At 42.5% G+C, this 27,934-nt stretch overlaps 2 protein-coding genes across 2 annotated transcripts; one reads left to right on the top strand and one right to left on the bottom strand.

Annotated features, from left to right (window-relative positions):
• On the top strand, positions 1-14,282 carry ENOSF1 (enolase superfamily member 1). The gene is given in 15 exon segments (XM_075140753.1): positions 1-61; positions 1,520-1,634; positions 2,007-2,047; positions 2,050-2,082; positions 4,615-4,643; positions 5,652-5,724; positions 5,931-5,969; positions 6,430-6,501; positions 6,665-6,675; positions 7,551-7,585; positions 8,002-8,089; positions 9,168-9,222; positions 9,225-9,313; positions 13,647-13,806; positions 14,000-14,282. Coding segments are annotated over 15 exon segments (1,086 nt in total). The 3' UTR covers positions 14,185-14,282.
• A 2,238-nt stretch (positions 14,283-16,520) lies between these two features.
• TYMS (thymidylate synthetase) lies at positions 16,521-27,059 on the bottom strand. The gene is made up of 7 exons (XM_075142024.1): positions 26,778-27,059; positions 25,978-26,051; positions 23,462-23,636; positions 21,536-21,637; positions 20,164-20,339; positions 18,662-18,733; positions 16,521-17,749 (listed from the first exon to the last, which is right to left on the bottom strand). Exons 1-7 carry the CDS (start codon positions 26,947-26,949, stop codon positions 17,612-17,614), a joined length of 909 nt encoding a protein of 302 aa, XP_074998125.1. The 5' UTR covers positions 26,950-27,059; the 3' UTR covers positions 16,521-17,611.
• Between the last annotated feature and the right edge of the window lie 875 nt (positions 27,060-27,934).

Genomic DNA, 27,934 nt, shown 5'->3' with positions numbered 1-27,934 from the left:
ATGCACAAGTTCCTCTGTGGTTCTCGTTGCTCCCTTCTCATACCAGATGTAACTTCCATAGGTAATTGGTTCGCAGCAGTGCTTTAGAAGGGCTTTCTAGTGCCCTTTCAGCCAGTCAGTGCCCTAGACCATAGAATTAGCAATTCCTTCTTTGCCACTCAAGTGTGGTGTTTCAGTGACACTGCTGAATATGTCAAAACCCTCGAAGCAATCAGCTGAACGCCCACAAAACCTGTGACTTGATGATATCATGCCTTTTCCTCCTTCAATCTACATTTGCAATTGTTTCTTACAGAAACGTCTACATTTTTTTAAAAATCACTTAGCAATCTGGCAAGTACATACTCAGTTATTTTAAGCTTCCTTAAGGATAAACCATTAGCTTTAGTCAGCCTAAGATTGGAGTCTGTGTATCACCTAGTCTGTTATAATATAAGATGCTGAACACCCTTCTGTCGTGAGTGAAATGTGCTTGGTACAACCTGCCTAGATACATAAATGACCTCAGCCACTGTAGTACATGATTAATCACATCCGAGGAAAGTGGGATGGGATGTTCTTCCCACGGTGCAGGTAGGAACAGCAGAGGAACTGAGACACAGGCAAGTAAAGTGTCTTAGCCAGCATCACACAAAAAGGTTCTTACAAAACTGAGGTTCAGACACTGGTTTCTCAGATCTCAAGCAAATACCCTGAACAGGGGAGATCTCACAGAATTGGACTCATGGTCTCATATTTCTTAAGACTCTCTTTATTCCATGCTGCTAAGGAAAATGATGGTTGGCACGAGGCTTCATACTGTGCCTGTCCTTTCTCTGACACTCTGCAGTTTGCTAGACATGATTTGCGTGTGGTTTACCCTAACAAAAACCCTTGCTGGGAATATATGTTGACGTTGAGTAGTGGTATGTGGGACTGGAAAAAAACAGAATTCAGCCTCAGCTCTGAGTCTTGGGGACTTGAAACAGCTGGACCACAAGTGCCATTACCTCACTGCCAGAAACAGAATGCCTTATGAGGAAATGAGAACTTGAACGTGACTGCAAGTACCAAAACAACTCTGGGAGATGCAGCAGTTGCTTCAAAGGGATGGAATGTAAAGGCTCTCTCATCTATAGAAACACTGTTTTCCCCAGAGAAGATGTGATCTGACAGCCTCTGTCTCTTCAACAGTGTTCTGGGATGTCAGTCTAGGGTGGCTGTTTTCTTCCTCTGTGGAGTGGGAGGTGATACAGGAGCAACTCTTCATCTTGAAAGCCCTTTGTAACTATTAAATTATTTGAGGAAGGGATCAGCATCTGGGAACAGGCAAGTATAAGGTGAAACATGGCCATGCAACTGAGTTGGCAGTGGCCACCCAGATCTGGGTGCAAACTGAATGGTTCCGTGCTGATACTTCAAATTCATAGACTGTCGGAAAAGGTTACTTCTCAAAGTGTCAGCTGAGGAAAGGGCCCACAGTCATCCTGGTACAGGCATTTGGCTGTAATGAGGCAGTAAATTCTGCTATGCTTTGCAGTCATATGTGCTGTCAAGGCTTTCTTTATTCACGTGGTCAACAGAGACATGGGAGAAATTGTCAACAACTTTGGAGGCTTCTACAGAGAGCTCGCCAGTGACAGGCAGCTCTGCTGGGGGTGCTGTTGTGAAAAGGATAGTAACAAACATATAAGTTGTGCATTTGCACAAAATATTTCCATTTTTATTCTTGGAAATTGGGAAGATATCTGGTGCTAAGGCAAGCCCGTGTGAAAGTGACCACTCAGAGAGTTCCAGTGGGTATTTCATGCAAATCGCACATTTCAGCATCTACTTCTTTTGTAATTTTTAACCCATATAGATTCCTCCTTTTTTCCAGCATCAGTGACTTTTCCCCTTGCTGTGTTATCAACAGTGCTATCTTTTAATCTCTGGTGAACAAAATATCATTTAACAGAAACGGAGACATCGGTGAGTATCAAACCACTGGGGATGACACTGGTGGATGTACATTTGTATGCTCAACAGATTGGACCAGAGAAGGGTGCTGTGCACTTGGCCACAGCTGCTGCCTGAATGCTCTGTGGGCCAAGCGAGAGGGAAATGGCCCTAATGCTCATGGGATCCCAATATAAGAATGCTCATTAATGCTGAGAGATTCCCTGCTCCTGGTTGCCCTCATTTGCACATCTGGTCTTGATTTTGCAGTAATTTATACATATGTTTAGCTTTAAAATATCAAATAAAGTACAGGCATCACCGAGTTCTTGGAGACTCTGCACATGCTTCATTTTTGCAGGATGGAAAATTGTATCAACTGCACAGTGCTTAGTGGTGGAATTGGTCAGAACATTTCAGAGTCATTTTGTTGGAGCTCTGGCATTCCTGAAAGAAAAGATTTTTGCCTAGCCTTGCTTACCAGATGGTTCTCTCTATGCCCTTCTCTTGATTTCGTTTTTCTTACTTGGAGATTTTAATCTGAAATTTTAATCTTTTAGCCACTTCTCTACTGAATATACTGTTGATCTGGGAGCAAAATCTTGTATACTTAGCATGTTACTGGATATGAAAAAGAATGTATTTAGGCAGTCATGTGAGCAGCCATAAAGGCGGCATGGTTAGAAGGGGAAATTACTGAACAAAAGATATTGTCTGCTCAAAAATACTGACAGAGAAAGGGCTGCTAGCCTGGAACTGCTAGCCTGGGGACTAGCCCTGTGAACCATAAAAAAACATCCTTGAGAAGGGCAGCTGGCCTCTTTGAAGTGCAGCTGGGGTACCTAGAAACCAGAGACATCCACAGATACCACCGATAAGCGCAAAACAAGGGACTGTGACGGCAATCTATCATCTGAGAAGGTGGAAAACAATCTGAAAAAATAAAATTGCTCTGAAGGAACAGAAAACAGCATCACCTCTTGGCTGTTACAGGTGAAAAATAGAAATTAACAGCATCTATTGGCTGCTCAATGTCCTACTCCCTCTTATGTCTCTGTGATATAAAAAGGACTTAATTTTTATCCAAAACGGAGCCTCTCTCGTTCTGAGAACTTCCTGGTTGAATCCCACACAAACTTTCTATGAGCTCTTGGGCTCTCCCCAGGGATGCCTGGCTGAAACCAGACCCTGTGACATGGATCATTTTGGAAGTGGGACTCTGCCTGTTGTCTTATTGAGCTTGGTCTGTCTTCCCCTCTTTTGGGGATGGTTGGGTCCCCCTCTGGGACTGGTTTGTTTCCCCCTTTTGGGATGGTTTGGCTCCTTCTGAAATCTAATTCACTTCATATCGATATTGTATATATTCATAATATATACAATAAGTATATCTATCATAAATATATCTGCTGTTACATTCTTGATAAGTTTGCTTCACTAATGATAACCTCTAGTAATCTATAATAGTATGTATTAATCTAGTACTATAGTAATAATAGTATATAAGTACTTCGTTGGTGCTGCTATTGGTTGTACTACAATACTGATTGATGCTATTATTGATTGATACCATACCATTGATTGATACTATATTATTGATTGCTGATAGTAACTTGTAATAGCTTGATATATATTCATTCATATTTGCTTTATTAATCATAGGTATGTTTGCTAGTGGTGACATTTCTGGTATTTGTGGTAATCTGTAATAAAACAGAGAAATTTAGAGGATAAAGCCTATGTGTCCTTGTGTATTACGGAATCCTACCAACCCACTGTCTCAATCTCTACACACCTGCAGGCCAGGTAACCCTTTAGGTCATGACAGGCAGAAATTTGCCTTTGCTCTGTGAGCTTAAAACCCTTGGTATGATGGGGTCCTAGTCCAGAACTAGCACTTCAGACCCCTGCAGGAGGACAAATAATACCTGGTACGACGTTGCTGTGGCCATATCCTGACAGGCACAGTTGGACACGCTTGCTGTTTGCAGGCCTTCTGGTTTAAGAGGACAGAAAGAGCAAAAAGCTGTAGCTAACACTGACTGGAGTCACCGCCGTGCACGCTCATGTACCGTGTGGCTCAGGACATGCCACCGCACTACCCTGACTGTAGAGCTTGCAGGGGAGAGTTGGCTTGAGTCCCACGGGCTCAGGTCTGCCAGCATCCACTCTTTCCTTCACTTCTGCTCCGTTGGATTGAGCCTTCAAGTATCATTTCTTGCAAAAGCAATCAGCAAGCTTCAGCTTGCCAAAGTCCAAGAGCATAATACAGCCCCAAAAAGAGGCTCATCAAAAAATTCACAAAAAGACATCTTATATGTCAAAAGGGTAGTTTGTATGATGATGATTTCCAGCAAGGGAGGGGGGCGGAGGGAAGTCACCATGTCAGATAGCTGGCATGAGGCATCTTTTTTTTTTCTTTTTTTTTTCTTTTTTTAATAATCACCCCACCAATATCGCTTCCATAATGAAACCAGGTTAAGAAGGATACTCAATCCTTAATGATTTTCAGGAGAAAGTGTCAAATGTTCTTGCTTGGGGTTGAGAACCACATTGCTTTGGTGTCAGTAATTAATTTTGTGTGCCAAATGTAAACATGCTTGCACTTCATGACACTTCCTCGTAAAGAAAAAAGCATCTGTGTGTTATCTCTTTTATGGCATCCATGTGGTTCCAGTTATTTAATTTGTTTTGTTTTCTAGTTTCTGTGGAAGTTACTAGTCGACATGGTAAGGAAATCTTGTTATATTTCCAGTCTAAAGGTAACTGGGCCCTATTGTTTTTAACTGTATTAGAAGAGTATGTGTTTAAGTTGGTGTCCAAACTAAAATGGTCTTACAGCTCATTTCAGACAGAAGCTGTTTCCCTGGCAGTGGGTGTTACTTTCTGCTCAGAGACGTCCTTCCCTCCCAATATGCCCTCTTCATGTGTCTACCCTCATGAAGAGATGCAAAGTAGCCCCTCTTCTGGGGAAGCTGTACAGTTTGTCTTGTCCGGCTCTAGCGTCATAGCTTGCAGTGGGAACTGATGTCTCCTGATAATAGGAAGCTGTGTACTTAAAAATTGTGCTTCAATCTGTAGGTCTTTTTTTATGATTTGGCCAAGGAGCTGGTTTTCTTTAAGTCTGGATAATTGGGGGTTTGTCTTAATTTTGTTAATTGCCGGGGGCTTTTTCCCAAAAATAACTCCTTACTGAAAACTAAAAACTCAGTAATGGAACTGTATATGCTACCATTGCCTGCCAGCAAATTCTTGGGCCTAGTGTGTCGATCTGTTTGCTGAAGTGATCAGTCTTTTGGGGGGAATTCTGTTCAGTTGTAAGATCTAAAAGAGCCTGTTCTAAAAGAACCCGTTTTTTTTTGACCTGAGAGCAAGAGGTGTGACAACAGGGGTGCTTCTCTAAGTTAATTTGACAGCTGGAAACTGTGACTTGGCTTTCTTGTTTAATTTTTCACTCCTGCTTGGATAGAGTTTAAAAGGAAGCTGAAAAGGGCTTATTATCAACTACTCACAGCCATGAAGTTAGGCACACACACGTTTGACAGTGCAACACAGGCTGATGAGGTGGTTGGGGGGGAAGGTTTAGAATATCTGCTGTCTCAACTCCCTGCTTGCTTAAGAGACATAGGGAAAAGATTGACAGCCGTTCCTCAAATGACTAGCATTACTTAATCTTTTTTTCATCATACTGTTTTGTTATGCTATGCTTCTTATTTTATATGTCATCCTTGAATCAGGATGCCAAACAATTGCCATTCTGCGTGGATTTCAGATATACTACTGATGTGCTAACAGATGAAGAAACTTATGGTAAGTCATCTTCCCTTCAAAGCTGGAATTTGGTACACGCCTTCTTCCTAATCATTGAGTTGCCTCACCAGTTTTGGTGAGAATAGCTCAGAAGTACGCCATTGAGACTAAGACAGGTTGGAGGAACAACCGCAATGATGAAATCTGGAGGGTGAGGAGAAGTTGTTCTTCAGTGTAATTTGATATTTATGCTTGTTCCCCTTCAGAAATTCTCCAAAATGGCCTGCTTGGGAAAAAGGAAAGGGGTGAGCTTAAACAGATCTGTACCTGATGAAAAATGTTACTCTGCATCTCTTAGAGAATGGGCAGGGGACTGTGTGAGATGAAGCATGTTGTTTGCTAGCATCTTCTCAACTGTCCCAGGAGTCTGAAGTCAGCCATTCGGTTTGTGCTACTTTGGTGACTTTTTGCCATATAAATCTTTGTGTTGGGTTAGCAAGGAGATTGTGCTGTTCTCTGCTTCTTCCAAGGATTTATCTGATTTGCAGTTCTCTTGCAAAGAAACGGCTAGGGAGAAGACGGAAGGGCTTATTCAGCAAAATTGATCTATTCAATTAAAATTACGGGTTTCAAGGAAAAAAGAAGTCAAAACACCTCCACTCCTTCAGTTTCCTCAAAGGACAGTCTTTGAGGGACTATTTAACAAAATAATCCTCTGTTGAGTAAAACACAGCCTGACTTTGAAACTGTCCTCATCTGCTTCAGAAGAGCAAATGTTGAAGCATGGATATCTGGCTTATACAAGATCCTGTGCCTGGCGGGGCTACTCAGACAGCAGTTAAACCAGGTTTGAATATTCAGTCTTATAATAGTAAAATTTTAAATGGTATGTGAAGTGGGGAAATGCTAACAGATCAATTCTCACTGTTTGCTTCTAAACACTTAGAAGTTTTGCTGGACGCAGTAAAAATATAGCATTGCATTGCATACACTTTGGGAGGTAAAAAGCAGGTCCAATGCCATTTAAGTAATTTTCCCAGTAAAGTGGAGTGTTACAGTCCTGTCTATGATCAAGGATATACCCGAGGAATATGAGTATTGGGAACAAGGAATTAAGATCGTCTCTTTATGTTGGTATATTGTGTATAACAGTGAGTTTGCATGGGTGCAGCTGTGTTGATTTAAGCAAGGAGCTTATGCACATAAGGGATACTCAGGAGAGCGATATGAATTAACTGAAAGTGTGATCATTAAGAGTGTTAATGAAAACATAAAATCTGTGCTTGGATAGCTATGTTCAGAAGCACAGTGCCCTTAATCTGCAGTAACTTCATAGATGAGAAATGGGGATGTCTCCTTCACAGACAACATAAACCTCAAAAGTTTTATAATTGCTGGTTTCTTCTAGACCTTCTGGTCACCTTGGCTTTGAGGGATACTCTGAAACTGTCAGCAGCAGAGGGCCCTTAGTTTCCTTCGTAAAGTAGCATCCTTATTGCCAAAGAGAGTTGCATGTGCTTGGCTTTCTGTGAAATATTGTGAAAGCTTTGGACAGTTTATTGGTGTCAGATTTAGTTAATACAGCTGGGATTTATCTTCTGGGAAATATACGCCTTGGTATATCTAGAAATAGTGTTGCCGAATCATTGGATGTTCATACCTGGATTATAAAAATTTATCATATGTTACAGTTAGCTGGGTTGAGGAGTTTGGTTCAGCTGGATGTTTTTCATATATCTGATCTCATTTTCTGATGGTTTTCTGCTACCTCCTAGGAAGAAACAAAAAGCTTATTCTTGTTCTGAAAATGTGTAAATTAATATTATTCTAGATACAGTGTGGTAGAGTTTTTTGGAGATGTATAATTGATGTAACTTTGCTTTCAGTTGCACACATAGGCCTTGAGAGAAGGCTGGACAACGTATAGTAAACACTTGTATTGAGTGTTATTCTTCTGTGTTGAACAGATGGACTAGACCTAGTCTAACTCTGCCAGGTCTATGATGTGGGCAGTGATGACTTTGCTTCTGCCTCTCTCAGACACTTCCCCCTTCTACTACTGCATAATGCTGCATTGCAGGAAGACAGTAATGGTATGGCAAAGCTGAGGGCTGATCATAAATGAAGATAAACGTGTTTCCATTGATTTATAAAAAAACATTGCTGTTTTATTTTCAGAGTAGGATGAAGCTTACTCACAAGGGAAGAGAAGTAATAAGAAAGTTCTTTCCATAAGACAGTGATGCCGAAATTGTAAATTCTAGTTTATGGATTCCAGTTTACTGCTGCATTAATCATTCAGAAGTGATCTATATCTTGTTCCAAATATGCATCTAGGTTCAAAGTAAAGGTGGGTGCAGATCTGCAGGACGATATCTGCAGATGCAGATTTATACGAGAAATGATTGGCCCAGACAAAATAATGGTGAATATCACTTTTTGCTACTATTCTATGTTATTTTCTATTTAAAACCATTAGATGAAATATCTCTCATTATAACATTTCTTGACAAATATTTTTTTCTTCCTTCTTCAAATCCTGAATAATTATGGCAACAAATGTTTATATATATTAACAAACAGCAGTATTGGACATGACCAAAGCAGATGTATTACTAAGAGTTTTACCCTGAATTTCTGTGCCTGAACTTCCATTCAAGTCTGCGGGGGAACCCCACTTCCAGGATTGTCTTCTAGAAGATTTAAAGTGCCTTTTATATCCAGGGAGGCTTCCAGAAGAAAGCCTGTTAATATTTTTTCACCGATGTTTGGCCAAAAATAAACTGGAAAAGAAGTTTTTCAAACTAAAATATTCGAATGAAAAGGAGTAATTAGACAGAAGTCACACATTTTGATTTGGAAATGTTACTCTGTTGACTGCTATGGGCTGGATTCTTTGCCCCTGATACGCCACAGCTACCGACCTACTCTGGGTGCTGCAATGCAGCACGGGGCTTTCATGGGATGCCATATATTATGAAATGCCAAACCAGGAACTCTGTGAATACAGGATGGCAAAGACCTGAAGAGCCTGCAGAGGAACTGTGGCGTCATTTTCAGATGTTTCACTTTTTGTAGGGAGAAAAATTCTCCCTTGTGTAGGAGAGAAGAGCTGCTTGAGAAATTCATCTTATTTAAACTACTGCATTTTTTGTCAAGAAGGTTTTCTGCTGAAAATTTCAGGCAGCCATCTCCACGTTTTAGGATGCTTTACTCAAGTATATGCTGCCAAGATATACTCATTCCCACAGAAGACTCTGCTCTACTTCGTACAGCTCCTGCTCTGCTTGGTTCAAACCTAGTCTGGATATTGCTATAGGCATTGCAACTCAGCGTAAGTGTGGCAATACAGACAGAATGGCAATTTCAGCTTTTCATTTCCTTTCTATTTCCTGAATTTCTACCACTTCATATCAATTTTGCAGCTCTTTTTATGAGAGTTTGACAGAAAAAGGTCAATAGAATCCTTCAGTGTATTTGATTCTTATTTTCCTTATCCCCAGATGCTGGATGCAAACCAACAATGGGAAATAAAGGAAGCAATACAGTGGGTCACTAACCAGCTGAGTTTAAACCCTCGTGGATTAAGGAGCGAACTTTTCCAGATGAGGATATGCATGTCCAGATGGGACATGCAATCATTCCAAAGGTTGGAGAGTTAATTTTTTTATTTCAGTAATAATACAGTGAGTCCAGTCAGTACTGTAGTGTAATGTTGATGCTGTTCCTTCACATATTCAGAGTTCAGGTTGAACTAGTTATTCAGAGTACCATTAAGTGTATTTGCTACAGGACCTTGATACACATTCTGCACCTGTATTCCCTTAAGTTTAAAGAAATAGTTTGTTTCTTAAAAAAAAATGTAAAAGGACTGTAATGCCTGCATGAGGAAGGCAGCCAACATTTAGTACGAAATGTGAATGGACTTTTTTTAAAAATGTGTGGTTTCCAATGAAATTGGAATTTCGGTTCAGAATTTGTGCTCCCAACACACTATACTTAGAAGCACTGTTAAAACCCCAGATGTATAGTATATGCATTTTTTTACTGCTCCGCACACCCTGCTACATAATTCTTTACATTACCTGTGGAGCAGTGAAAGCAGAAAAAAAACAATAAAAAGTTTTATAATGTGCGTTACACTTTCTATAAAATGAGTAGAAAACAGTATGCTGTATCAACTGTTATTCCGTCCTTTACGCTACTTGAGTAACTCTGTTGGGAATTAAAAACCAGAAGCAAGTCTTGAATGTTTGTTATTTCCTTGCAGACCTTAGCACTGTTAGGAATTGATGTGGCAACCAGATAACATGTAAGAATATGTTTTGGGCTTTTCCCTAATTATTGCCTGTTTAATGCAACTATGGCATAACCTTTGGAGCTGGTGCCAAAACTGCTTTGCTTTTCTCACTAAAGTTAAATACTACAGCTGAAAATTGCTTGGTATCTATTTATTTCAACTATTCCCTACCAAGGTTGCCTTCCCTCACCTTACCTCCGTGGTTCATTCTTCCCACACACAATTTCTGTGAACAACCTGGAAATATCTGAATTTTTTATTATTATTATTATGAGAGTAACTGCTAAAATTTCATATCCTCACAGCAGTGAGAAATATGAAAGAATTCATCCGTGATCATTATTGTGCATATGAAAGGTAGAGAAGCAAGGCACAAAGAATAAGTCCCTGCTGCTCCATGGAGCACACTGCAGCTCCATGAGACAACTTGGACAACTGTGCAGAACAACGTAGGCTGGACAATGTGGTCTGTAGAGAGCTGCAGGGCTGCTGAAGCTGATATCCCCTGTAGCCCAAGGATAATTATCACAGCTCCCATTTTACTCTGTGGGTTTGGTGCTTAAGCAAGTGTTTTGCTCAGCACAGCAGCGCATGTGTAGGCATGACCTTGCTGTGGCTATAGTGTTTTTTAGAGTGGAGAGGTTCCTGGCTCCTCGTCTTGTATCAACTCTATTTGTGCTGCACTAACTCAAATGTAAAGACCAAAATCCCAGAAAATCATGCTGTTAGCAAGCTATAGTTCATTCTCTCGGTGGCACCAGGGGCACTGTCAGGGCTGCAGGGAGGGCTGGGGAGCCAGGAGCCGACAGCATGGCTGGCAGGGCAGGTCTGGGAGCGGCAGCCAGGATCAGCTGAGAAGGTTGCCAGGTGAAGTCATGGCGAGGAGACAGCTCTGAGGGCAGGGTCTGACCCAGTGACAGGGACCAGGGTCAGACACAGCCTGTCACAGATGTCACAGACTGCCAGCCTGTCCACGATGATGAAGTCGGACCCAGGTCGAGCTGGGCCGTCAGCCTGTGGTTCAGCGTCTGGATCAGTGAGGTCCATGGCTTGGCACACCTGCAATGCGACGGGAGAGGGTCACACCTGGGGGTAGCTCAGGCAGGGACTGGGGGCCGTGGCCTGAGCTGTGATGGGTCCCGAGGGCATGAGGAGGCTCTGGTGAGGCTGGACAGGGACAGCAACACCAATCCTGCCCGCAGTGCCCTGACGGCAGCTCCCCCAGAGGGATGTGTCCTCCCACCCACCAGAGATCTGGGCTCAGATGGGACTTGCGGAAGAGTGATTTAATTGCTGTGGGGGCAGGGGGCATTTCAGGGGTCACAGAGCCAGGGCAGGGACAGGGAAATGGGAAAGGGACATGGCGGGGGGGATTGGAGCCAGGTGGGGGGCTCAGGCAGACCCCTAGAGGCTTGGCAGGCTTATGGGGAGGGGGGCACAGGGGGGAAGAGCCTGGAAGCCCCCCTGTGAGGGGTTCACTCAGAAGCTTGGGTTTAGGCAGAGGCCGGTGCTGTGGGAGGCTCAGAACCCAGAGCCAGGCCAGGTTTGCAGGGCAAGGCCTTGCACAGCCATGGTCCTGGCTCTGCGGTGCTGGCTTAGGGCTTGAGACAGCCTGAGGTAACCGACAGGGTGCCACGGGGGCCAGCTGCTGCCAGGGGACCGGGAGCTGCGGGGGGTCCCCATGGGGGCAGCAGGGCAGAGGCCTGCCAGCCAGGCCCGCCCCACCTCCAGTCAGGAGCAGGCTCGGTGGGGGACAGTGAGGCAGCCCCAGCCCCAAGCACTGGGCACCTCCCTGGGGACAAGGACAGGGATGGGCTGAGGTCAGGCCAGGCCAGCAGCGTGTGAGTGGGGTTCAGGATCAGGCCTGGTGAGGGGAACCGAGGTCAGAGACAGCCCAGGCTGTGTCCGGGCAGGGCCATGGTCACGAGGCCAGGCCGGGATGTTGATCCCTGGCCAGACATGTCCACAGCAGGTACACCTGCAACGCAGCCCAGGCAGAAGCTAAGGCCCATGGGCAGACAGGTGGGCCACAGGTGAGACTGGTCAGGGTGAGGCCTGTCAGTGCCCTCCATCCCTGTCTGGCCTTAGGAGGAATTTGGCTGGTATGTATGCAGCTATTTTATAAGGTTGAAACCTTTCCTTTCCCCCAAGGAAACTCATTGCTAGCATTAGTAACAAGTCACTGCCATCAGCTGTATTTAAATACTTTTCACATGAAATATTTTTAATGAGTCCAAAGACCAGAACTAATTCCCGGATATATCATAAGGAGCAAGATGTCAATAGACAGGCTGGTGCATTTTAGAATACCAGTCTCCAATGTAAAGTAAATTGTTTTTTATTGCACACACCTTTTTGCCAAGTCTTGACACCAAATCTACAGAGCCAAACCATGTTTGAGATTAACAAACTCTCAGTTCTCTGCAGCAACTGGAGACAACAGTGACTGCATTAGCACAGTTTCTCTGCTGCCAGCTTCTCATGCCAAGCCCTGCTATCAACATATTTCATTGTGCTTCTTGCTCTCAGCTGTTGTCTACCACTAGATAGGAGGCTTAATTTGGGGAGGAGGGTGTTTTGTAATGAACATCATCTAGGATGGGTTTGAATTACCCGTTAGTATAGCTTTGCTTTACAAGGTAAAGTCCAGTCCTGAATACTGGCTTTGCTTGATGGTTTGTATAACCTTCTTCTTCTTTTCACCATAACATCTGAGAGCCACGTAAGCATTTAATGTATTTATCCACAGAATTCCCCTGTGAATAAGGGGAGTGCTATTATCTGTACTACAAACACGGGAAATTAATGTGAGGCCTGAAATGACTGAACAACTTAGGCAAGCTCCAGACAGGAAATCTGTAGCACAGCTAGAAATTGAATCCTGACTCTTATCCAAGGGTATCTTGTCTACAAGGCCATCTCCCAACTGGCTGGACTGGTATCCAGAAGAAGGAATATTCACTTTAGCTGTCTCAGAGTGGGAATAGCTGCTCATTCACATAGGCAAGCACATCCCAAAGCTGTGCAGTCCTGAGCATGCTGAAGTGGGGCTAAGACAGTCCAGCCCCCCCCAAGTCCCTGCCTGGGGACATGGTTGGGTGACCAGAGAGGGGTGAGTTGGCTCCTAAAGGAACCTAAATCCTGAAAAGATTTTGAGGCAGTCTGTGAGGCAATTATCTGGCAGAGCTACCCGATCGTTCAGCATCACATAATGGTTTCACTACAAACTCGGCCGCCTTTGCGTAGGTTAAGCCCTCGTCCTTGTCCTGGAATGGAAAAGCCATTTTCACTTGGCATTTTCATTTCACTTTCACTTACGTGGTTCAACATCCAGCTAAGGGGCAGTAAATTCCAAACTCATTCCAGTATGACTATGCCCTTTGGCACACAGTGATTTTTTTTCAGTGTACCTCAGTTCATTTTTTTTTTTCAGTGTACCTCAGTGCTCTTAACACCACAAGTAGAATCTGATTATTTTTAATATTGGCAACATCTTTGAAGTTCACTTCATCCAAATTCTCATGTGATCTCTCATTTAAATGGAGTAATTAAAATAATTTGGATTTATTGAGACACACAGGAGGGACACTATACAAATGTTTTGGTATGAGTTGCCAGCAGCTCTTGTAATATATTAATTTGGGAGACTTCAGGTCTTTTAACTTTTTTTTTTCCCTTACACTGCCACAACAGAGTGATATTTAAACAGCGTCTACAAGCTAAGGCCTTGAGTTACCTCCAAATTGACAGCTGCAGGCTGGGAAGTGTAAATGAAAACTTGTCTGCGTTGCTGATGGCCAAAAAGTTCCAGAGTAAGGCTCTGCAAAATGCAGCAGAAATGAGAAAATCTTTCTCTCCTCACCCTCCAAGCTAGTCTGATTAGTTTCTTCAGCTGTCATGCTTGTGATTTCTGAGCATAAGCTTGCATGCATTGCTGTAATTTTCTTTGGTTTCCTTGTCATGCTATAGGGCTGCACCAAAGAGCTTTCGACATCTTGGTATTGGGCACTGTCTTTCTCTGGTATGCACTTGGGCGTCTCTGTGAATTAGTCCAGCACTTGATAATATTTGATTATATCCCAGTATCTGGAAGCCTTGAAAGCAGGTTAGTTACACAAAATACTTCAGGAGCAATTGACTATGGTGATTGTTCTTTTTTTTTTCTTAAAAAAGATGTTGCTACATGGTGGTCCCCACATGCATTTGTCTTGTTACCCTAGTGAGCTACAAAGGGAAGTTAGAAGTGTGGATTAAACTTCAAGCAGGTGAAAGTGAGCAGTTTGTGGTTTTGGTAAAGGTACTTGAATCCTGGGCTGTATTCGGTCTTCAGACACTTCACAGATCCCAGTCACTATGGTAGCAAATTCACCAAGTCAGACAAATGAACGGATTATTGATTTTGATGGCTGATGAGGTAGATGTTTGTCTCAAAATTCAGGAACAGTTCCTTCTTTTCTGACCCCTCATCTATTATGACCAGATAACTAATACTTTTCTGGTATTGCAGTAAGGCCAATTTTGCAACATATCCTAACATGTCAGAAATAACGTAGGATACAAAAGCTCGTCTAAGAAGGTAGGACATAGAGAGAGTTGGTATTTGAGCAAAGTGGTAAGAAATTTCTTTGCTATTTCCAAGTTAATGGAATTGCCCTTGGAAAGTGGGGAAATAATAAAAGGATGCATTCGGAGGAGGAATGACAGAAGAGAGGAAACTCCTCAAGGCCAAATTGTGAGGCAGAATGAGTGTAGCAGTCGGCAGGACAAATGGGAAGGACTCAGAAATGCTATGGATATGCAGAGCTGGTAAGGAACTGACTTCTAATGCCACCTGTACAGCTCTTTAAGTCATCAGCTGGGGAGTGCGAGGGACAGGGAGCTGCTGGGACAGCTTATTCGTCAGGAATTAAGTCCAGGAACGCTCCCTTCTCTCAGTAGGCCTAAGGGTTCCTTTCATAGCTTCCCAAAAGGATCTAACAACATCCCGTGTTTTGCCTAAAATACTGCTCTGAATACAGCCTGCAGTCATACTAGTCATCTTTGCAGCCATGAACAGTCTTCATATTCTGCAAATCAAAATTCCTTGAGAACCTCCTGTTTGTCTATATATTCAAATTCTTTGAATAGTCATATTTTTTGCTTGAAATCACAGAAGTCTCATACCTATTAATTTAAAATATGTGTATTTTCACTTTTACTCACATTAAAGAATGCTGTGTAAAGTCTGCTTTTTACATCTTTCTGATCTTTTGAGCAGCATAAACCTTCTTGGACTTCAAGGTACAAGCTTCATCTCAACAACTGCTATTGGTAGTAAATTGTGCTGAAAAAGGGGAACATTGAAGTTGTAGTCAATTCCTATACTGAAAAGCAGTAGTTCTTCCAGAAGTATATATATTGGTCTGTTTAAACACGTTATGTATGTCCATACACTTATGTCAGAATAGACCATTCGTCATGTTTCATAAAGGCATACTTAAAAGGGTTTTTTAGATTTTCCTTCTGATTGCACTAACTCCTTTTTAATTTATGAAAGGAGGTAAATGGTTCCCATTCAAAATTCTTCTCTTGGCTGGGTATTCCTGTCCTGGTTAACTTCACTGAGACTGCTAACTCCCACTAATCAAGCCCTGAGGCCAACATTTTGTTTCACGTCCTCTCTGGCTGCGCTTGCTAAAATGCCCTGCAGATTCCACCTTATCTGACGTGTTACATAAAGTGGTTTCCAGCAAAAGGAACTTAACTTGCTAAGTGTAGGCAGAACTGTTCAGTGCAACCTAAACTGTTTTCTTGTACTTTAGAGGACTGTAAATACACTCAAGAACCTTTAACTTATAGAAGTATGCACATGGTAAGAAGTTGCTGACAGCCTACAGCTGGGAGGTATCATTAATGCAGATGATACCTGGAATATCGGAACTAGGTGACTTTAAAATATAAGACTAGTAGAGCAGAGATTAAATTTATTGGAAGGAGCATGTGACATGGCTTTCAGGTCTAGTAACAAGAATACTGCTACTATCTGTGAGTTCAGTAATTTGAAAGAAGGCAAGAACCAAGTGTGTTTAACTACAGGTTGCCTACTGAGTGGCCACTTAATGCAGCCTCAGAAAAAGATAGGTTTGATCCTTCCGTGAACCGCTTCCCATACGATCTCAGCTGAAATAGCACCTAGTCTGATCATCTCTGTTCAAGAAAGATGGACTACAGTAGATACTGAGGAGACCCCTTCTAATAAGCAAGGGCCTATTTACATTTGATGTACTTAGAAAAGGTAATGATATCCTTTTTCTGCAATTTTGTTGTGCTGGGCTATATGTCAGGAAAAAAGAAAAACTTATTTTTTGAGCACGTGACATGGCACTACAAAACATTTAGTCTGAAGATCAGTGATCAGTATAATGAAGATTAGTATAATGAGATTTGCAAATAATTTTGATGCAAAATATGCTTTTGAAAGTTATGATCAGTTTGGTTTAAGATACAACGCTCCTCTTACGCAAGCCCCTGAATGAATGGAATCAAAGCACACTGTTTATTAAATTCTTAGAATTATCTCAAATTGTACAATTTTACAATGATATTTACCAGTTTACTGACTTTAAAAATTAATAAAAAAATTACTATGCATTTCTCCATGTGTTCAAATATGTATTGAATATGCTATGTCTGGACATTAACCATAGATTATTCACAATTGAATTTGTGAAGAGAAATTTTCTAAGGAATGAAGTTACCGCAGAAGTTGCAAGGATAAGGAGAGATGGAAGCTGAATTCTGCTAAGATTTAATTAATAAGCTCCAATCCTACAAATACTACTGCTCCAGGCTGCAAAATTAGTCCATATGTTGTGGGATCTGGTTTTAAATGATGACAGATTATTACTAATACCATCTGGTAACCTCTGTTTAACTACAGCTCTGTTTGATTTATATCAAATTCATCATTCATGTAGGGTTGGGAAATAAAAAAAAAAATGCTGATACAGAGTTGTTATGCAGAGATTGCATTTCAGACAAGGCTTCATTAAGATCTTTTGTCTTCCTGCTGGTTTATCTCTGAAGACCATGGGAAGTTTGAGTTTGTTTTTCCTTGCTAGATTTCACCCTCCAAGATCCTAAAGTAAAACAGAATTTACCTTTGCTTTCCAACTCTTATTTACTACTAGCTATAAACAAACATACTAAAATTAAATATGCATCATCCCTTCCAGAAGATTTTTTTTACAAAGCTTTATTAAACATATACTCTTTAGAACATATTGAAAGACTTCTACAACTTTGAAGGAACCCTCTATCATACCTAAAAGTTCTTATTTTCAGCACTAAATAAAGCATGTAAGCAAGTGCTACTCACACATAGTAACTGAATGGTAACAGAAGTGGCCGCTGGTAACTATCAGCGTAGAAAACCATCTCACTAACAACTTAAACCTGGGTTAGCCCCTGCAGAGTACAGCAGGAATAAATAATCATCTGTTCTGTACGACTACAGTTTAATACTGAAGGCAGTGCTGGTCTACTAGTATCTGTTTCTTTTTCAATAATAAAGCACGTATCTTTTGAAGTATATAAAAACCCCATAACTTTAGAGAAAGCTAAGTAGCTTAGGTACATTTCCACATTAATAGAAGCTGGTTTACAACATTAAACAGCCATCTGCATTTTAATAGGTGGATGAGGATTATAACCTTCAATCTGAAAGTCTTCCGCCTTAAAGTCACTGATGTCTTCAACCTTACGAAGAATTCTGAGTTTGGGGAAAGGTCTTGGCTCCCTCTGAAGCTGAAAGAAAAGCAAGCTTATTGTATAAAGCTAATACTTGAAGGCAGAGATTTTGTGTTATAAATTAGATTTTATTAATCTCAATTCAGATTATACTATCTAGATTTTCCCTCCTCCCCAAGAAGATTTATACTAAAAAAAAAAAAAAAAAAAAATTATAACACAGTTAGGTGGAATCTACATTAGTATTTTGATAGGAAGCAGTAGCTAATTTTAAAGTGGATTCCCTGATCACCCAAATGCACTGCAAGCATTTTCAGTTTGCAGAGCAATTCCAGTGGTTACAGATTAGATTCCTTCCAGAGGAAACTAAATTGGAAATTCTGAGCCAGATGTGCATCAAATGTGCTGCAGTTTCTCACAGGAATATTCAGGTCCGAACCAATAACTGTTCTCTGGATGGTTTTGAACCATATGAATGGTGAGGACATTCAGTCTGAGCTAAGTCTAACCACATAAAATTCTGATTTGTTCCTACTGCAACAAATTACTTCCTGAAGAAAACATAGCCTTATTCAGCCAAAGAGTAATACTGATTAAGTCTGTGAATTGGTAGGTTATCCTTTTCTGATATACTACAAAGACATTTTATTCTGTGTTTATCCGCATTAGGCGGAATGGTTTTCTAAGGTTTTGGAATGATGAAGTCAAAAGTAGGGGTACAGATTCTGGATCTCTAACTTGGTTCTAGAATAGTACACTGATGCACATTTCAATCATGCTTGTATAGTATTTCTGTTTGCGACCTGAGTCGAACAGAGGTTAAGGTACTACAGTTATTAGGGTAGAAATGAGAAGAAAAGCCTCACAAATTAATATTTGCAAAAGGATATTTATAATACCAAGGTAACTTTGTATTGGATAAGCATTGTGGAAGATAAAAGCATACAAGAATACAGAATAAGTACTTACTTGAACTTTTAGAGGTTCCACATGATTCAGATATATGTGAGCATCTCCTAAGGTGTGTATGAACTCTCCAGGCTGAAGAGAAAGGAGAATACATGTGGTTTTCAAACAGTCAGGTTTCAAGGAAGCAAAACATTACAATGCTTACAGTATTGATTCTTGGCATATTACATCTAGTGTGGAATTGCAGCTTCTGTACTGGATTGGATTATCAAGACATCCTTGCAAGCTTTGAAGGACACTATCTTCCCAGACTAATGCATAATTAATGAAAAATATAATGAAATTTACACTAGCTCACCAAAAAATTTATCTTTGAAATCCTGCTAGGATAATAGCTTTGGTAAATGAATGGAGCACTACTGATCAGCTCACCAAGATGGAAACAGATGGGGCAGTGACATCCAGCTTTTCCACTCCACTTCTAATAAGTAGGACTTGCCAAAGCTGGTTTCAAACTAGTCACCTTAGCCACTACCAAGCAATGTAGTTTGTGGCAGTGGAGGTGTCAGTCACAGGCTAAACCCCAAAGCACTTATCAAGCATCCAGATGGGTTTTGCAAGCTTGCAAGTTCTGTGACTTAGCAGCCCCTGAGCAATCTAATTTAACTTAAGTTTTATCGTCTGTTTTACTGGCCTCTGACCAATGTAGATCAGCCCTTGGATATATTATGCTAAAACCCACCAAAGCGAGGAAGTGGCTGAGAGGCAACAACTGCTTTATGGACATAACGTTAAACTTCACTTTTTCTAGTACCTTGGCCTAATTTCTTAAATGTGTTCGCAATTGCTGTGAAGTCCGATTCTTCCCTACTTCCCTATTTTAAGTTCCCCTTCGTGTGGCTGGTAGCAGGAGGATCAGGCCCAAATGGCCTTGCTAGTGTAATTTTTTACATGCTGTAAAGAAAAGGGGGTTTCACTTGTACAAGATTGTGGTGTATTTAAATTACTCTGACAAATTACAAAACAAGCTCTGGAGTCAGGGCAGTAGCTATTTGAGCACATACTACCACTCTACATAATCATCTACAGTAGGAAATGAAAAAAATACCCAGCTGAAATTATAGCTGGAAGTTAGGTGGGCAGAATATCCAAATTGGAACCTTGACAGCAACCGCTGAGCTACTGTTCGCTTCCAATAAAAAACACATGCTACAAAATTTAATCACTTGTATGTTATTATCCCATAAGGACAAGTGCTCAGTTCAGATTTCTAAGAAGTAGACTAGTGGAACAGGTCAGTTTTGACATATTCAGTTAAAAAGACCTGAAGGATCTTCTGTCTGTTTGACCCGAATTCAAGAATTCTTACATTGCTGATCCTAACTGCCCATACAGACCAGAGACAATTCACATGAAATTCACAGAGCCCTTTCTTACACATATTTCAGCAAGATTTTGAACAGTATGTTCATTCCAGTTTTTCTTGGACGTGACATGAAGAGTCTTATCTTTTAGTCCCTCACTTCTCAGACAAGACTAAGTAAAATGATTAAATAGCCTACCTTTAGCCCTGTGACATGGGCAATCATGTATGTGAGCAGTGAATAGCTGGCAATATTGAAAGGCACTCCTAGTCCCATGTCTCCAGACCTCTGATAGAGTTGGCAAGACAATTCACCATTTAGAACATAGAACTGGCAAAGGGCATGGCACGGAGGCAAAGCCATCAGAGAAATATCTAGGAATTGCAGTACAGGAAGGAGGGGGGGGAAAAATCGTAACACCATTAGTGTGTTATAGATGTACAAGATGCAAAACCTGAACAAACATTTAATGATATACAGTGGAGAGCAAAAATCCAACTGCACTATCATTCCGTTGCTTTTTCTCTTGTTTAAAAGCACCTGCTGCCTAAGCAATTAAGTCTGGGTCATGACAAGCTGTCTCCTGGGCTGTATGACCAGAAAAGGCATAAACAGATATTCCACAGAACAGATTTATGCCATAATGCTGCACAGCAGTTTAGTTTTACTCACCTCGGTGAGACAGTTGACTTCCCTAAAGGAAGACGTTAAGAATAAAATTAAGCATGTACCCTAAAGCTACTTCCAACTGCTTCATCTTACTCTCTTCCCATTGCAACGTACCTTTACTGCTTGTTGAGGTACAAAAGTAATGATCAATGAAAAAATTATAATCAGAAAACAAAAGATCTTTTGAGTGTTTATCTACACTTAAAAGTGCAGATAGTGCAATTACAGCTCAGTAAGGAAAACTTTAACCAGGTTATCTCCTGATATCTGAGAATGTTTAACCTTAAAAATAACAGCAACAGCATGTGGCATCCCCTTTCAGAGACACGAGTGGAAAATGCTGGGTGATTTTTTTGTTGCACAGATCTACTGCTGTTGAAGTTAAACATTTTCTGGCACTAACTCTTACTTAGAAGTAGCCCTATAGACTGAATGGATATCTAGACAAGGAGATGATTACAACACAAGTAGTATTTTTGTTCTCTAGTTTTAAGGTTTTTGTTAAGTCTACAATTTATTATATGGCTAAAAACCAGACCCACTGCTTTGGTATACCCTTTTTTGGTTTTGTTTTTTTTTACCTTTTAAAAATAAGAATTGCTGTCTTTGAACAGAGACTGTACGTCAAAGACACTGGTAGCCAGGTATATCCCTCTCTTTAACCTGGAGAGAAAAACTTTGAAGTAACAGTTCAAAATTTTTGAGGTCTGAACATGAGAATTAAGGAGAAAGAGAACCAAGCTTATAACCCCTGGCCATTTTTACTGTGTTCCTGGTAATTTTATAAAGAATAAGCAAGGACACCAAATGGAACTGACTGTTGAAACAGGATTAGAACATAGTTTAGCACACAGAAAGATAACGTGCAACTGCATTCACTTAAAGTCTTAAAGTTCAGTACCTTTGGGATTCCAAGCACACATAATGATTCTTCTGTCATCTGGATTGGTTTTGATTGTTTCAATCACTTTTTGCAACTGATCAACTCCTTGGTTGGAGTAATCTGAAGAAAGATACCACATAAGATCTGAGCCAGACAGATTCAAGTAATGATATTTTTTTAAAGCCCAGTCCACATCTCACTGAAAAGTGATACCCAAATGACAACCTCTGAAGATTTTATTGTAACTTTGGAAGTGATTAAATTTATCAGTTGGCACCCTCCAAATGTAGGCTATTCTTGGTCTTCCTTAGGGTGCTCTAAGGCTTGCGAAATTCTCCTGATGGTATTTTCGTATGCTCCCCATCTCTTTTGTGTGCTTTGAGCACCTTTAGCACACACTGAAATAGGACCATTCCTATTTAGAACACTTTCTTCCAAGTCTCAACAACTAGACATTTTTTAAGACCAAATAAGAAGTCTGCATAAACACTACATCCCAGGAAACAAAAGTTGTTAGCTGGACAAAGCATGTTACTTTATCATTCATGATGACTTGATACCTAAATAGGACAAAAGCTGTACGGGAATGGACAAGATATTACCACCTAGTAATTCATTTTATTTAAGCTAATTTGCTCGTTGCATTTCTGGATTAAGATGCCTTTCTAGATGTCAAATTTGCATGCTACAGTGCTCCTTCTTAAAAAAAAAAAAACAAACCCACAAAACATTATGCCCAGACCAGTAACATGGGGTGCCGGCATTCTTCGCATGCTCAAAAGGAGAAAGTTTTTGACAGATGAATAAACACATCCATCTAGCACTCACAAGGTCATGTATGAAAACTAAATTTCCATAGCATTTAGTGCCAGAAAGGAACTTTAATCACGTACAGCACAGGATATTACATTTCACCCAATGACGCTCGCAGGCTGATTTTTAGGCTCAATACCAGTTATATAAGAAATTCACTGGAATTAACTGAACATTAGAATGGATTCCAGAATAAGAGAGTCCTTAGTTGTTACCCATTGTTCTGACTCATGCCAGTGAATCAGCATGGCTGGTAACGAATTTTTTCTAATAACTCTTATTGCAAAGCAACACCAAATTATGGTTACAGGGAGACCCAAGCTGGAAAACAAAGTAGTGATATGTCATTAGCATCTCAGGGAATTCTTCTGCCAGCAATACTGTGCCAGAAGCCTTTTCAAATGGTTATGTTAGTTCCTGAAGCTAATTACCTATCCATTAGTAATGCATTTTAAGGAAATCTATTAGTAATGAAACCTATGGGAATTTATCTTATTCATTTTTTCCAAGCTATGTTATGCCTCGGACCTTTTAAGTTGAGGAATGCTGAAACATTTTAGTAAGTTTTTAGATGTGTCAGTTCACAATTTGCATCATTTGTGTCAGCATAAAACTGTATTCTGCCAGCGGTCAACACGCCAATAATAAGTCTAATATCTGTAACTAATGTGAACTTTAATTTGAGACTGTATTGACAAAAAAATGAGAGGAAAAAACATAATTAACCATATTGTTATTCTGAGCTAAAAATCACACCAACCAGATAGGGACAATCTTTTATGACCCTTTTTTTTAATGGCAGTCCTCTAAATGTTTTGTATATCCTCTCCTTCACTGACTTAGAAAACAGCCATCAAGAGTAAGTTTAATGAACCAGTTCCACTGAAAAAAATACCAACAGGTACTGCATCACATCGTAACTTGTTACAGCTATGGATACATCCTACTTTGTTCCAGCTGCAGAACGGAAAAATCTTTCTCTTCCACAGTCTCCAATGAACATAGTGCATTAACATCAGTTCTTGCCAGCACAATTGCATCATGGAAATTAAGACCCTGCATTGATATTCTGGAAGTGAGGTGTCATAGTCACCTCACTAAGCAATCAAGATTGTATTTGTATGTGATTACCTGTGTGCATATCTTTGTATTCTGCTCCAAAGTGCCTCCACTGGAAACCATAAACTGGTCCTAAATCCCCCTCCTCTCTGGTGCTGAAACCCTGCTTATCCAGGAACTCACGTGATCCATTAGCATCCCAAATCTTCACGCCCTTTGCAGAGAGCTCTTTGGCATTTGTAGAACCCTACAAAACACAGACAGTAGGAAGTCTACGTCCTAGAATGCTGTCTCCCACAGCATTCTCCTAGAGAAGCTGGAGGCTCACGGCCTAGACAGGTGCACTCTTCGCTGGGTAAAAAACTGGCTGGACGGCCGAGCCCAGAGAGTTGTGGTGAACGCAGTTAGATCCAGTTGGTGGCCGGTCACGAGCGGTGTTCCCCAGGGCTCAGTTTTGGGGCCGGTCCTGTTCAATATCTTTATCAATGATCTGGACGAGGGGATCGAGTGCTCCCTCAGTAAGTTTGCAGACGACACCAAGCTGGGCGGGAGTGTTGATCTGCTCGAGGGTAGGAAGGCTCTGCAGAGGGACCTGGACAGGCTGGATCGATGGGCTGAGGCCAACTGTATGAGGTTCAACAAGGCCAAGTGCCGGGTCCTGCACTTGGGCCACAACAACCCCATGCAACGCTACAGGCTTGGGGAAGAGTGGCTGGAAAGCTGCCCAGAGGAAAAGGACCTGGGGGTGCTGGTCGACAGCCGGCTGAACATGAGCCGGCAGTGTGCCCAGGTGGCCAAGGCGGCCAATGGCATCCTGGCCTGTATCAGAAACAGTGTGGCCAGCAGGACTAGGGAAGTGATCGTGCCCCTGTGCTCAGCACTGGTGAGGCCGCACCTCGAATCCTGTGTTCAGTTCTGGGCCCCTCACTACAAGAAGGACATGGAGGTGCTGGAGTGTGTCCAGAGGAGGGCAACGAAGCTGATGAAGGGCCTGGAGCACAAGCCTTATGAGGAGCGGCTGAGGGAACTGGGGTTGTTTAGCCTGGAGAAGAGGAGGCTGAGGGGAGCCCTCATCGCGCTTTACAACTACCTGAAAGGAGGTTGTAGCGAGGTGGGTGTTGGTCTCTTCTCCCAAGTAACTAGTGATAGGATGAGAGGAAATGGCCTCAAGTTGCGCCAAGGGAGGTTTAGGCTGGACATTAAGAAAAATTTCTTTACTGAAAGAGTGGTCAGGCCTTGGAACAGGCTGCCCAGGGAAGTGGTTGAGTCACCATCCCTGGAAGTATTTCAAAGACGTGTAGATGAGGCGCTTAGGGACATGGTTTAGTGGGCATGGTGGTGTTGAGTTGATGGCTGGACTGGAGGTCTTTTCCAACCTTAATGATTCTATGATTCTATGATTCTAATCCCAACACAGAGGACATGATTTGAAACAGCTGCATAAGTATTTCTCCACTTATAAAAGGATGAATTCTGATTAATGTACTGGATGAGGTTCTTGCACGTGGACAGAATAAAACTTACAAGCAACACACTAGGATGAAGTCTGAAGTGCCATGCTGCTGTTATTTAACTCAGGATTCTTCTAACTTTGTGAATGTACAAACAGTGCAGCCTCAAGGTCAACTGTGGCATATCATTTCATATGCCCATTCGCAGAGAACAAGATTTTACTTTACAAATGGATAAACGTAGACAAACAAAAAACATACAGCCTAGGCATTGTCTTTGCCAAGCCACCTATAATGAGCTTAAAGTCTTAAAAATACTTTTTTTAAAATGACAAAAATGACAAATATGACAAAATGACCCAGAGAAATCTCAGTGAGTTCTGCAACATGTCCAAATCGGCACACTCAAAAATCCAACATAGAATGTGTTCTGTTCTGGGGAGTGTCTAGTCTTCTATATTTGAAAAAAGATACTTTAAAAAAATGAATGTGTATTTGAGTCCTGCTATCTAGCAAATGGTTAGGTAGACTTTCCCATACCTGCACAATGTCACAACATATAAAGGAACACTTACATTGTAATGTTATTATCTACAGCTGAATTTTAATACTCTAACTACAGCTATTAGCTCTATTAGATCTCAAGTTTTTGCTACTAAAAAGCCTAGTGTTTACCTCAGTCTTACTTCACCTGTGGTTCTGCATTTCTTGTTTCTGTCCAAATGATTAAAAGCTATCTCAATATTAAAAAGCAGATCATTAAATTGCCTACAATCTACTTCATATTATTATTTCTTATTCAAACACTAATAAAAGAGACTGTACTAGGCTTTATAAATGTGGGGTATAGGCAAATCATCGAAAGCCCTCACTATTTCAGACTACTTCCCTTAAAAAGAAACAGAAGAACTCTTCTGATTGGTAACAATGCAAGTGTCCACTAAAATGCACTGAATGTCTTGAAGAGAACGGCCTTCCGTGTGTCGTCAAAATATTCGGTGGCTGCGCTTCTTCTGTTCTGTCGTACGAACAGAAGCATCTGCAGTTACCCCAAATTCCTTAATCCACTCCACACCAGTTTGTTCTGTTGATACCACTCTCAGGCACACCACCCACAGAGACATCCAAATACCAAACCTTGATGAACCACAGCAGCTCCTCCAGCACTCCTTTCCAGAATACCCTCTTCGTTGTTAGCAGTGGAAACTGATCTGAAAAAGAGTTTCAGAGTGTCAGAGGTGACCAGCGATGCAGCAGGGTGACCTGACTTAGGGTCTTCTCCACAGAGGGTAATGCCACCATCTGACATTCAGAGGTTTGGACATGCAACAAGAAGTTGGTAAGGATGTGTAATTCCCCTATTCAGATCAAGGAAAACAAGAACCTGACTTTTCCCGGACAGAGGGGGAAGATGAATTCTCTGTGGGGACTTTGACGAACTCCGCTGCGAGGCCACCGTGGTGCAGCGTACGGATGTATGTGTGGGCATTCGCAACGGAAAGCGGAAGCTTAAGATAAAATTCTTGGCAAATCTATTTCACAAACCATCCTTCCTATTATGCTTGAATGGTAGGAAGGACCAGGACAGGCTATCTCAAGATCTTATCCGTTTTTTCACCAGATGACAGCTATGGGGCCGGGCCAGGCCTGGCCGTCGGGCTGAGGGAGAGGAGGGGTGCGAGCTGCCGCAGGCTGGCGGGCAAGGCGATGCCGAAGGAGCTGACCGCACAGACCAAAACGCCTCCACGGGCCCCTTCAGCAGGTCTGAACCCCGGCCCTGAGCAGGGGGTAGACCTCGCTCTCAGCGGGGGGGAGCGGGACAGCCCTGGGGAAGAAGATGGCGTCCCTCCTCCCCGGTGCAGTGCGGCGACCGTTGGAGCCGCGGCGGGCAGGGGCAGGGGGCCGGGGCGGGGGCCGCGGATCCCGGCGGTGCCGACCTCTCAGGCTGTACCGCGCCTGCATGCCGAAAACGGAGATGGTGCCGGTGCTGGTGCGATCCTCTTTCCGGTGGCCGTGCTGCAGGATGTGCTGGACCTGCCACAGGTACTGCGCCTCGCCGGGCTCCGGGCCGGCGGCCGCCGCGCTCGGCAGCTGCCCCTCGGCAGGCATGGCGGGCGAGAGGCTACCGGGGCTGCTCCCTGCGGGCCGGGGTGGGCTGCGGCTGCTCGGTTGTCCCGCTCCCGCCGGCCGCCTCTCCTCCGAGCCCGCCAAAGCCTGGCCTTTCCCGCCAAGCGGCGGCGAGGGGCGGGCGGAGCCGCGAACACCTCCTCCCGCCCTTCCCCTTCCCTCCCCGTCTGGTCGCGGCCCTCCCCTCGCCCCGGGACCCTACGCGCCGCCGCCTCCTGCCTCCGTAGCGAGGAGGGCAGCTGCGGAGCCCTCGGCCCCGCCGGTTAGGCTCAGCCCCGCGCCGAACGGCCGGAGGGGACCTGGAGAGGCCCGGCGGGGCGTAAGAAAGCCCGACGGCCGCGCTGAGGCGGGTGGCCTGTGTCCGGTCTTTTGCTGCCCTTGTAAACTTCCTCGCCTTAGGCTGGAAATCCTCCACAGCCGCCCTGTCTGGCCCCGAACGGGGCTTGTCCCCCAGAGGGAGGGCAGTCCGAGCACCTAACCCCAGTCTGTACGCCAAACCACACCGATTTTTCCTCATTCGACTCCCGGCGTGGTGTCCTTTAAGATCATCTGGGTACGCTCTCTCTGTTTGTCAAACTGCCTCTTCCCTGAATATTTCTTCGTTAGTATGTCTTGTAAGTCAAGCATTTTGTAAGAGCCACTTACTCTCAGGTAAAACCCAACCTTCTGACAACTGGTGTGATTGCAGGAGTTATGACTGGTAATCTGACGATTAGGAGCCTGTAAGACAGGCATATATAGTGGAGGTTGAGTGGAACAGAAGACTCTGGACTCGAAAATGCTACTTCTTACAGCAGGCAGGAAAACACATCTTTCCCTCTAATTAAAACAATAAAATAGCCTTTTCTTGTATAAACGTGTATACTTACTTGCATGTATAGAAGTAAAGGAAAAAGTATGGTATAATTAGGGTATGATTATTTTTCTATAGTCTAATCTAGATCGTTTTGTACACTTTAAAATGAAT

Source organism: Calonectris borealis, chromosome 2 (genome assembly GCF_964195595.1).
Source record: "Calonectris borealis chromosome 2, bCalBor7.hap1.2, whole genome shotgun sequence".
NCBI lineage: Eukaryota > Metazoa > Chordata > Aves > Procellariiformes > Procellariidae > Calonectris > Calonectris borealis.
The sequence above is the reverse complement of the archived record's forward strand: the minus strand, read 5'-3'. Positions and strand labels throughout refer to the sequence as shown.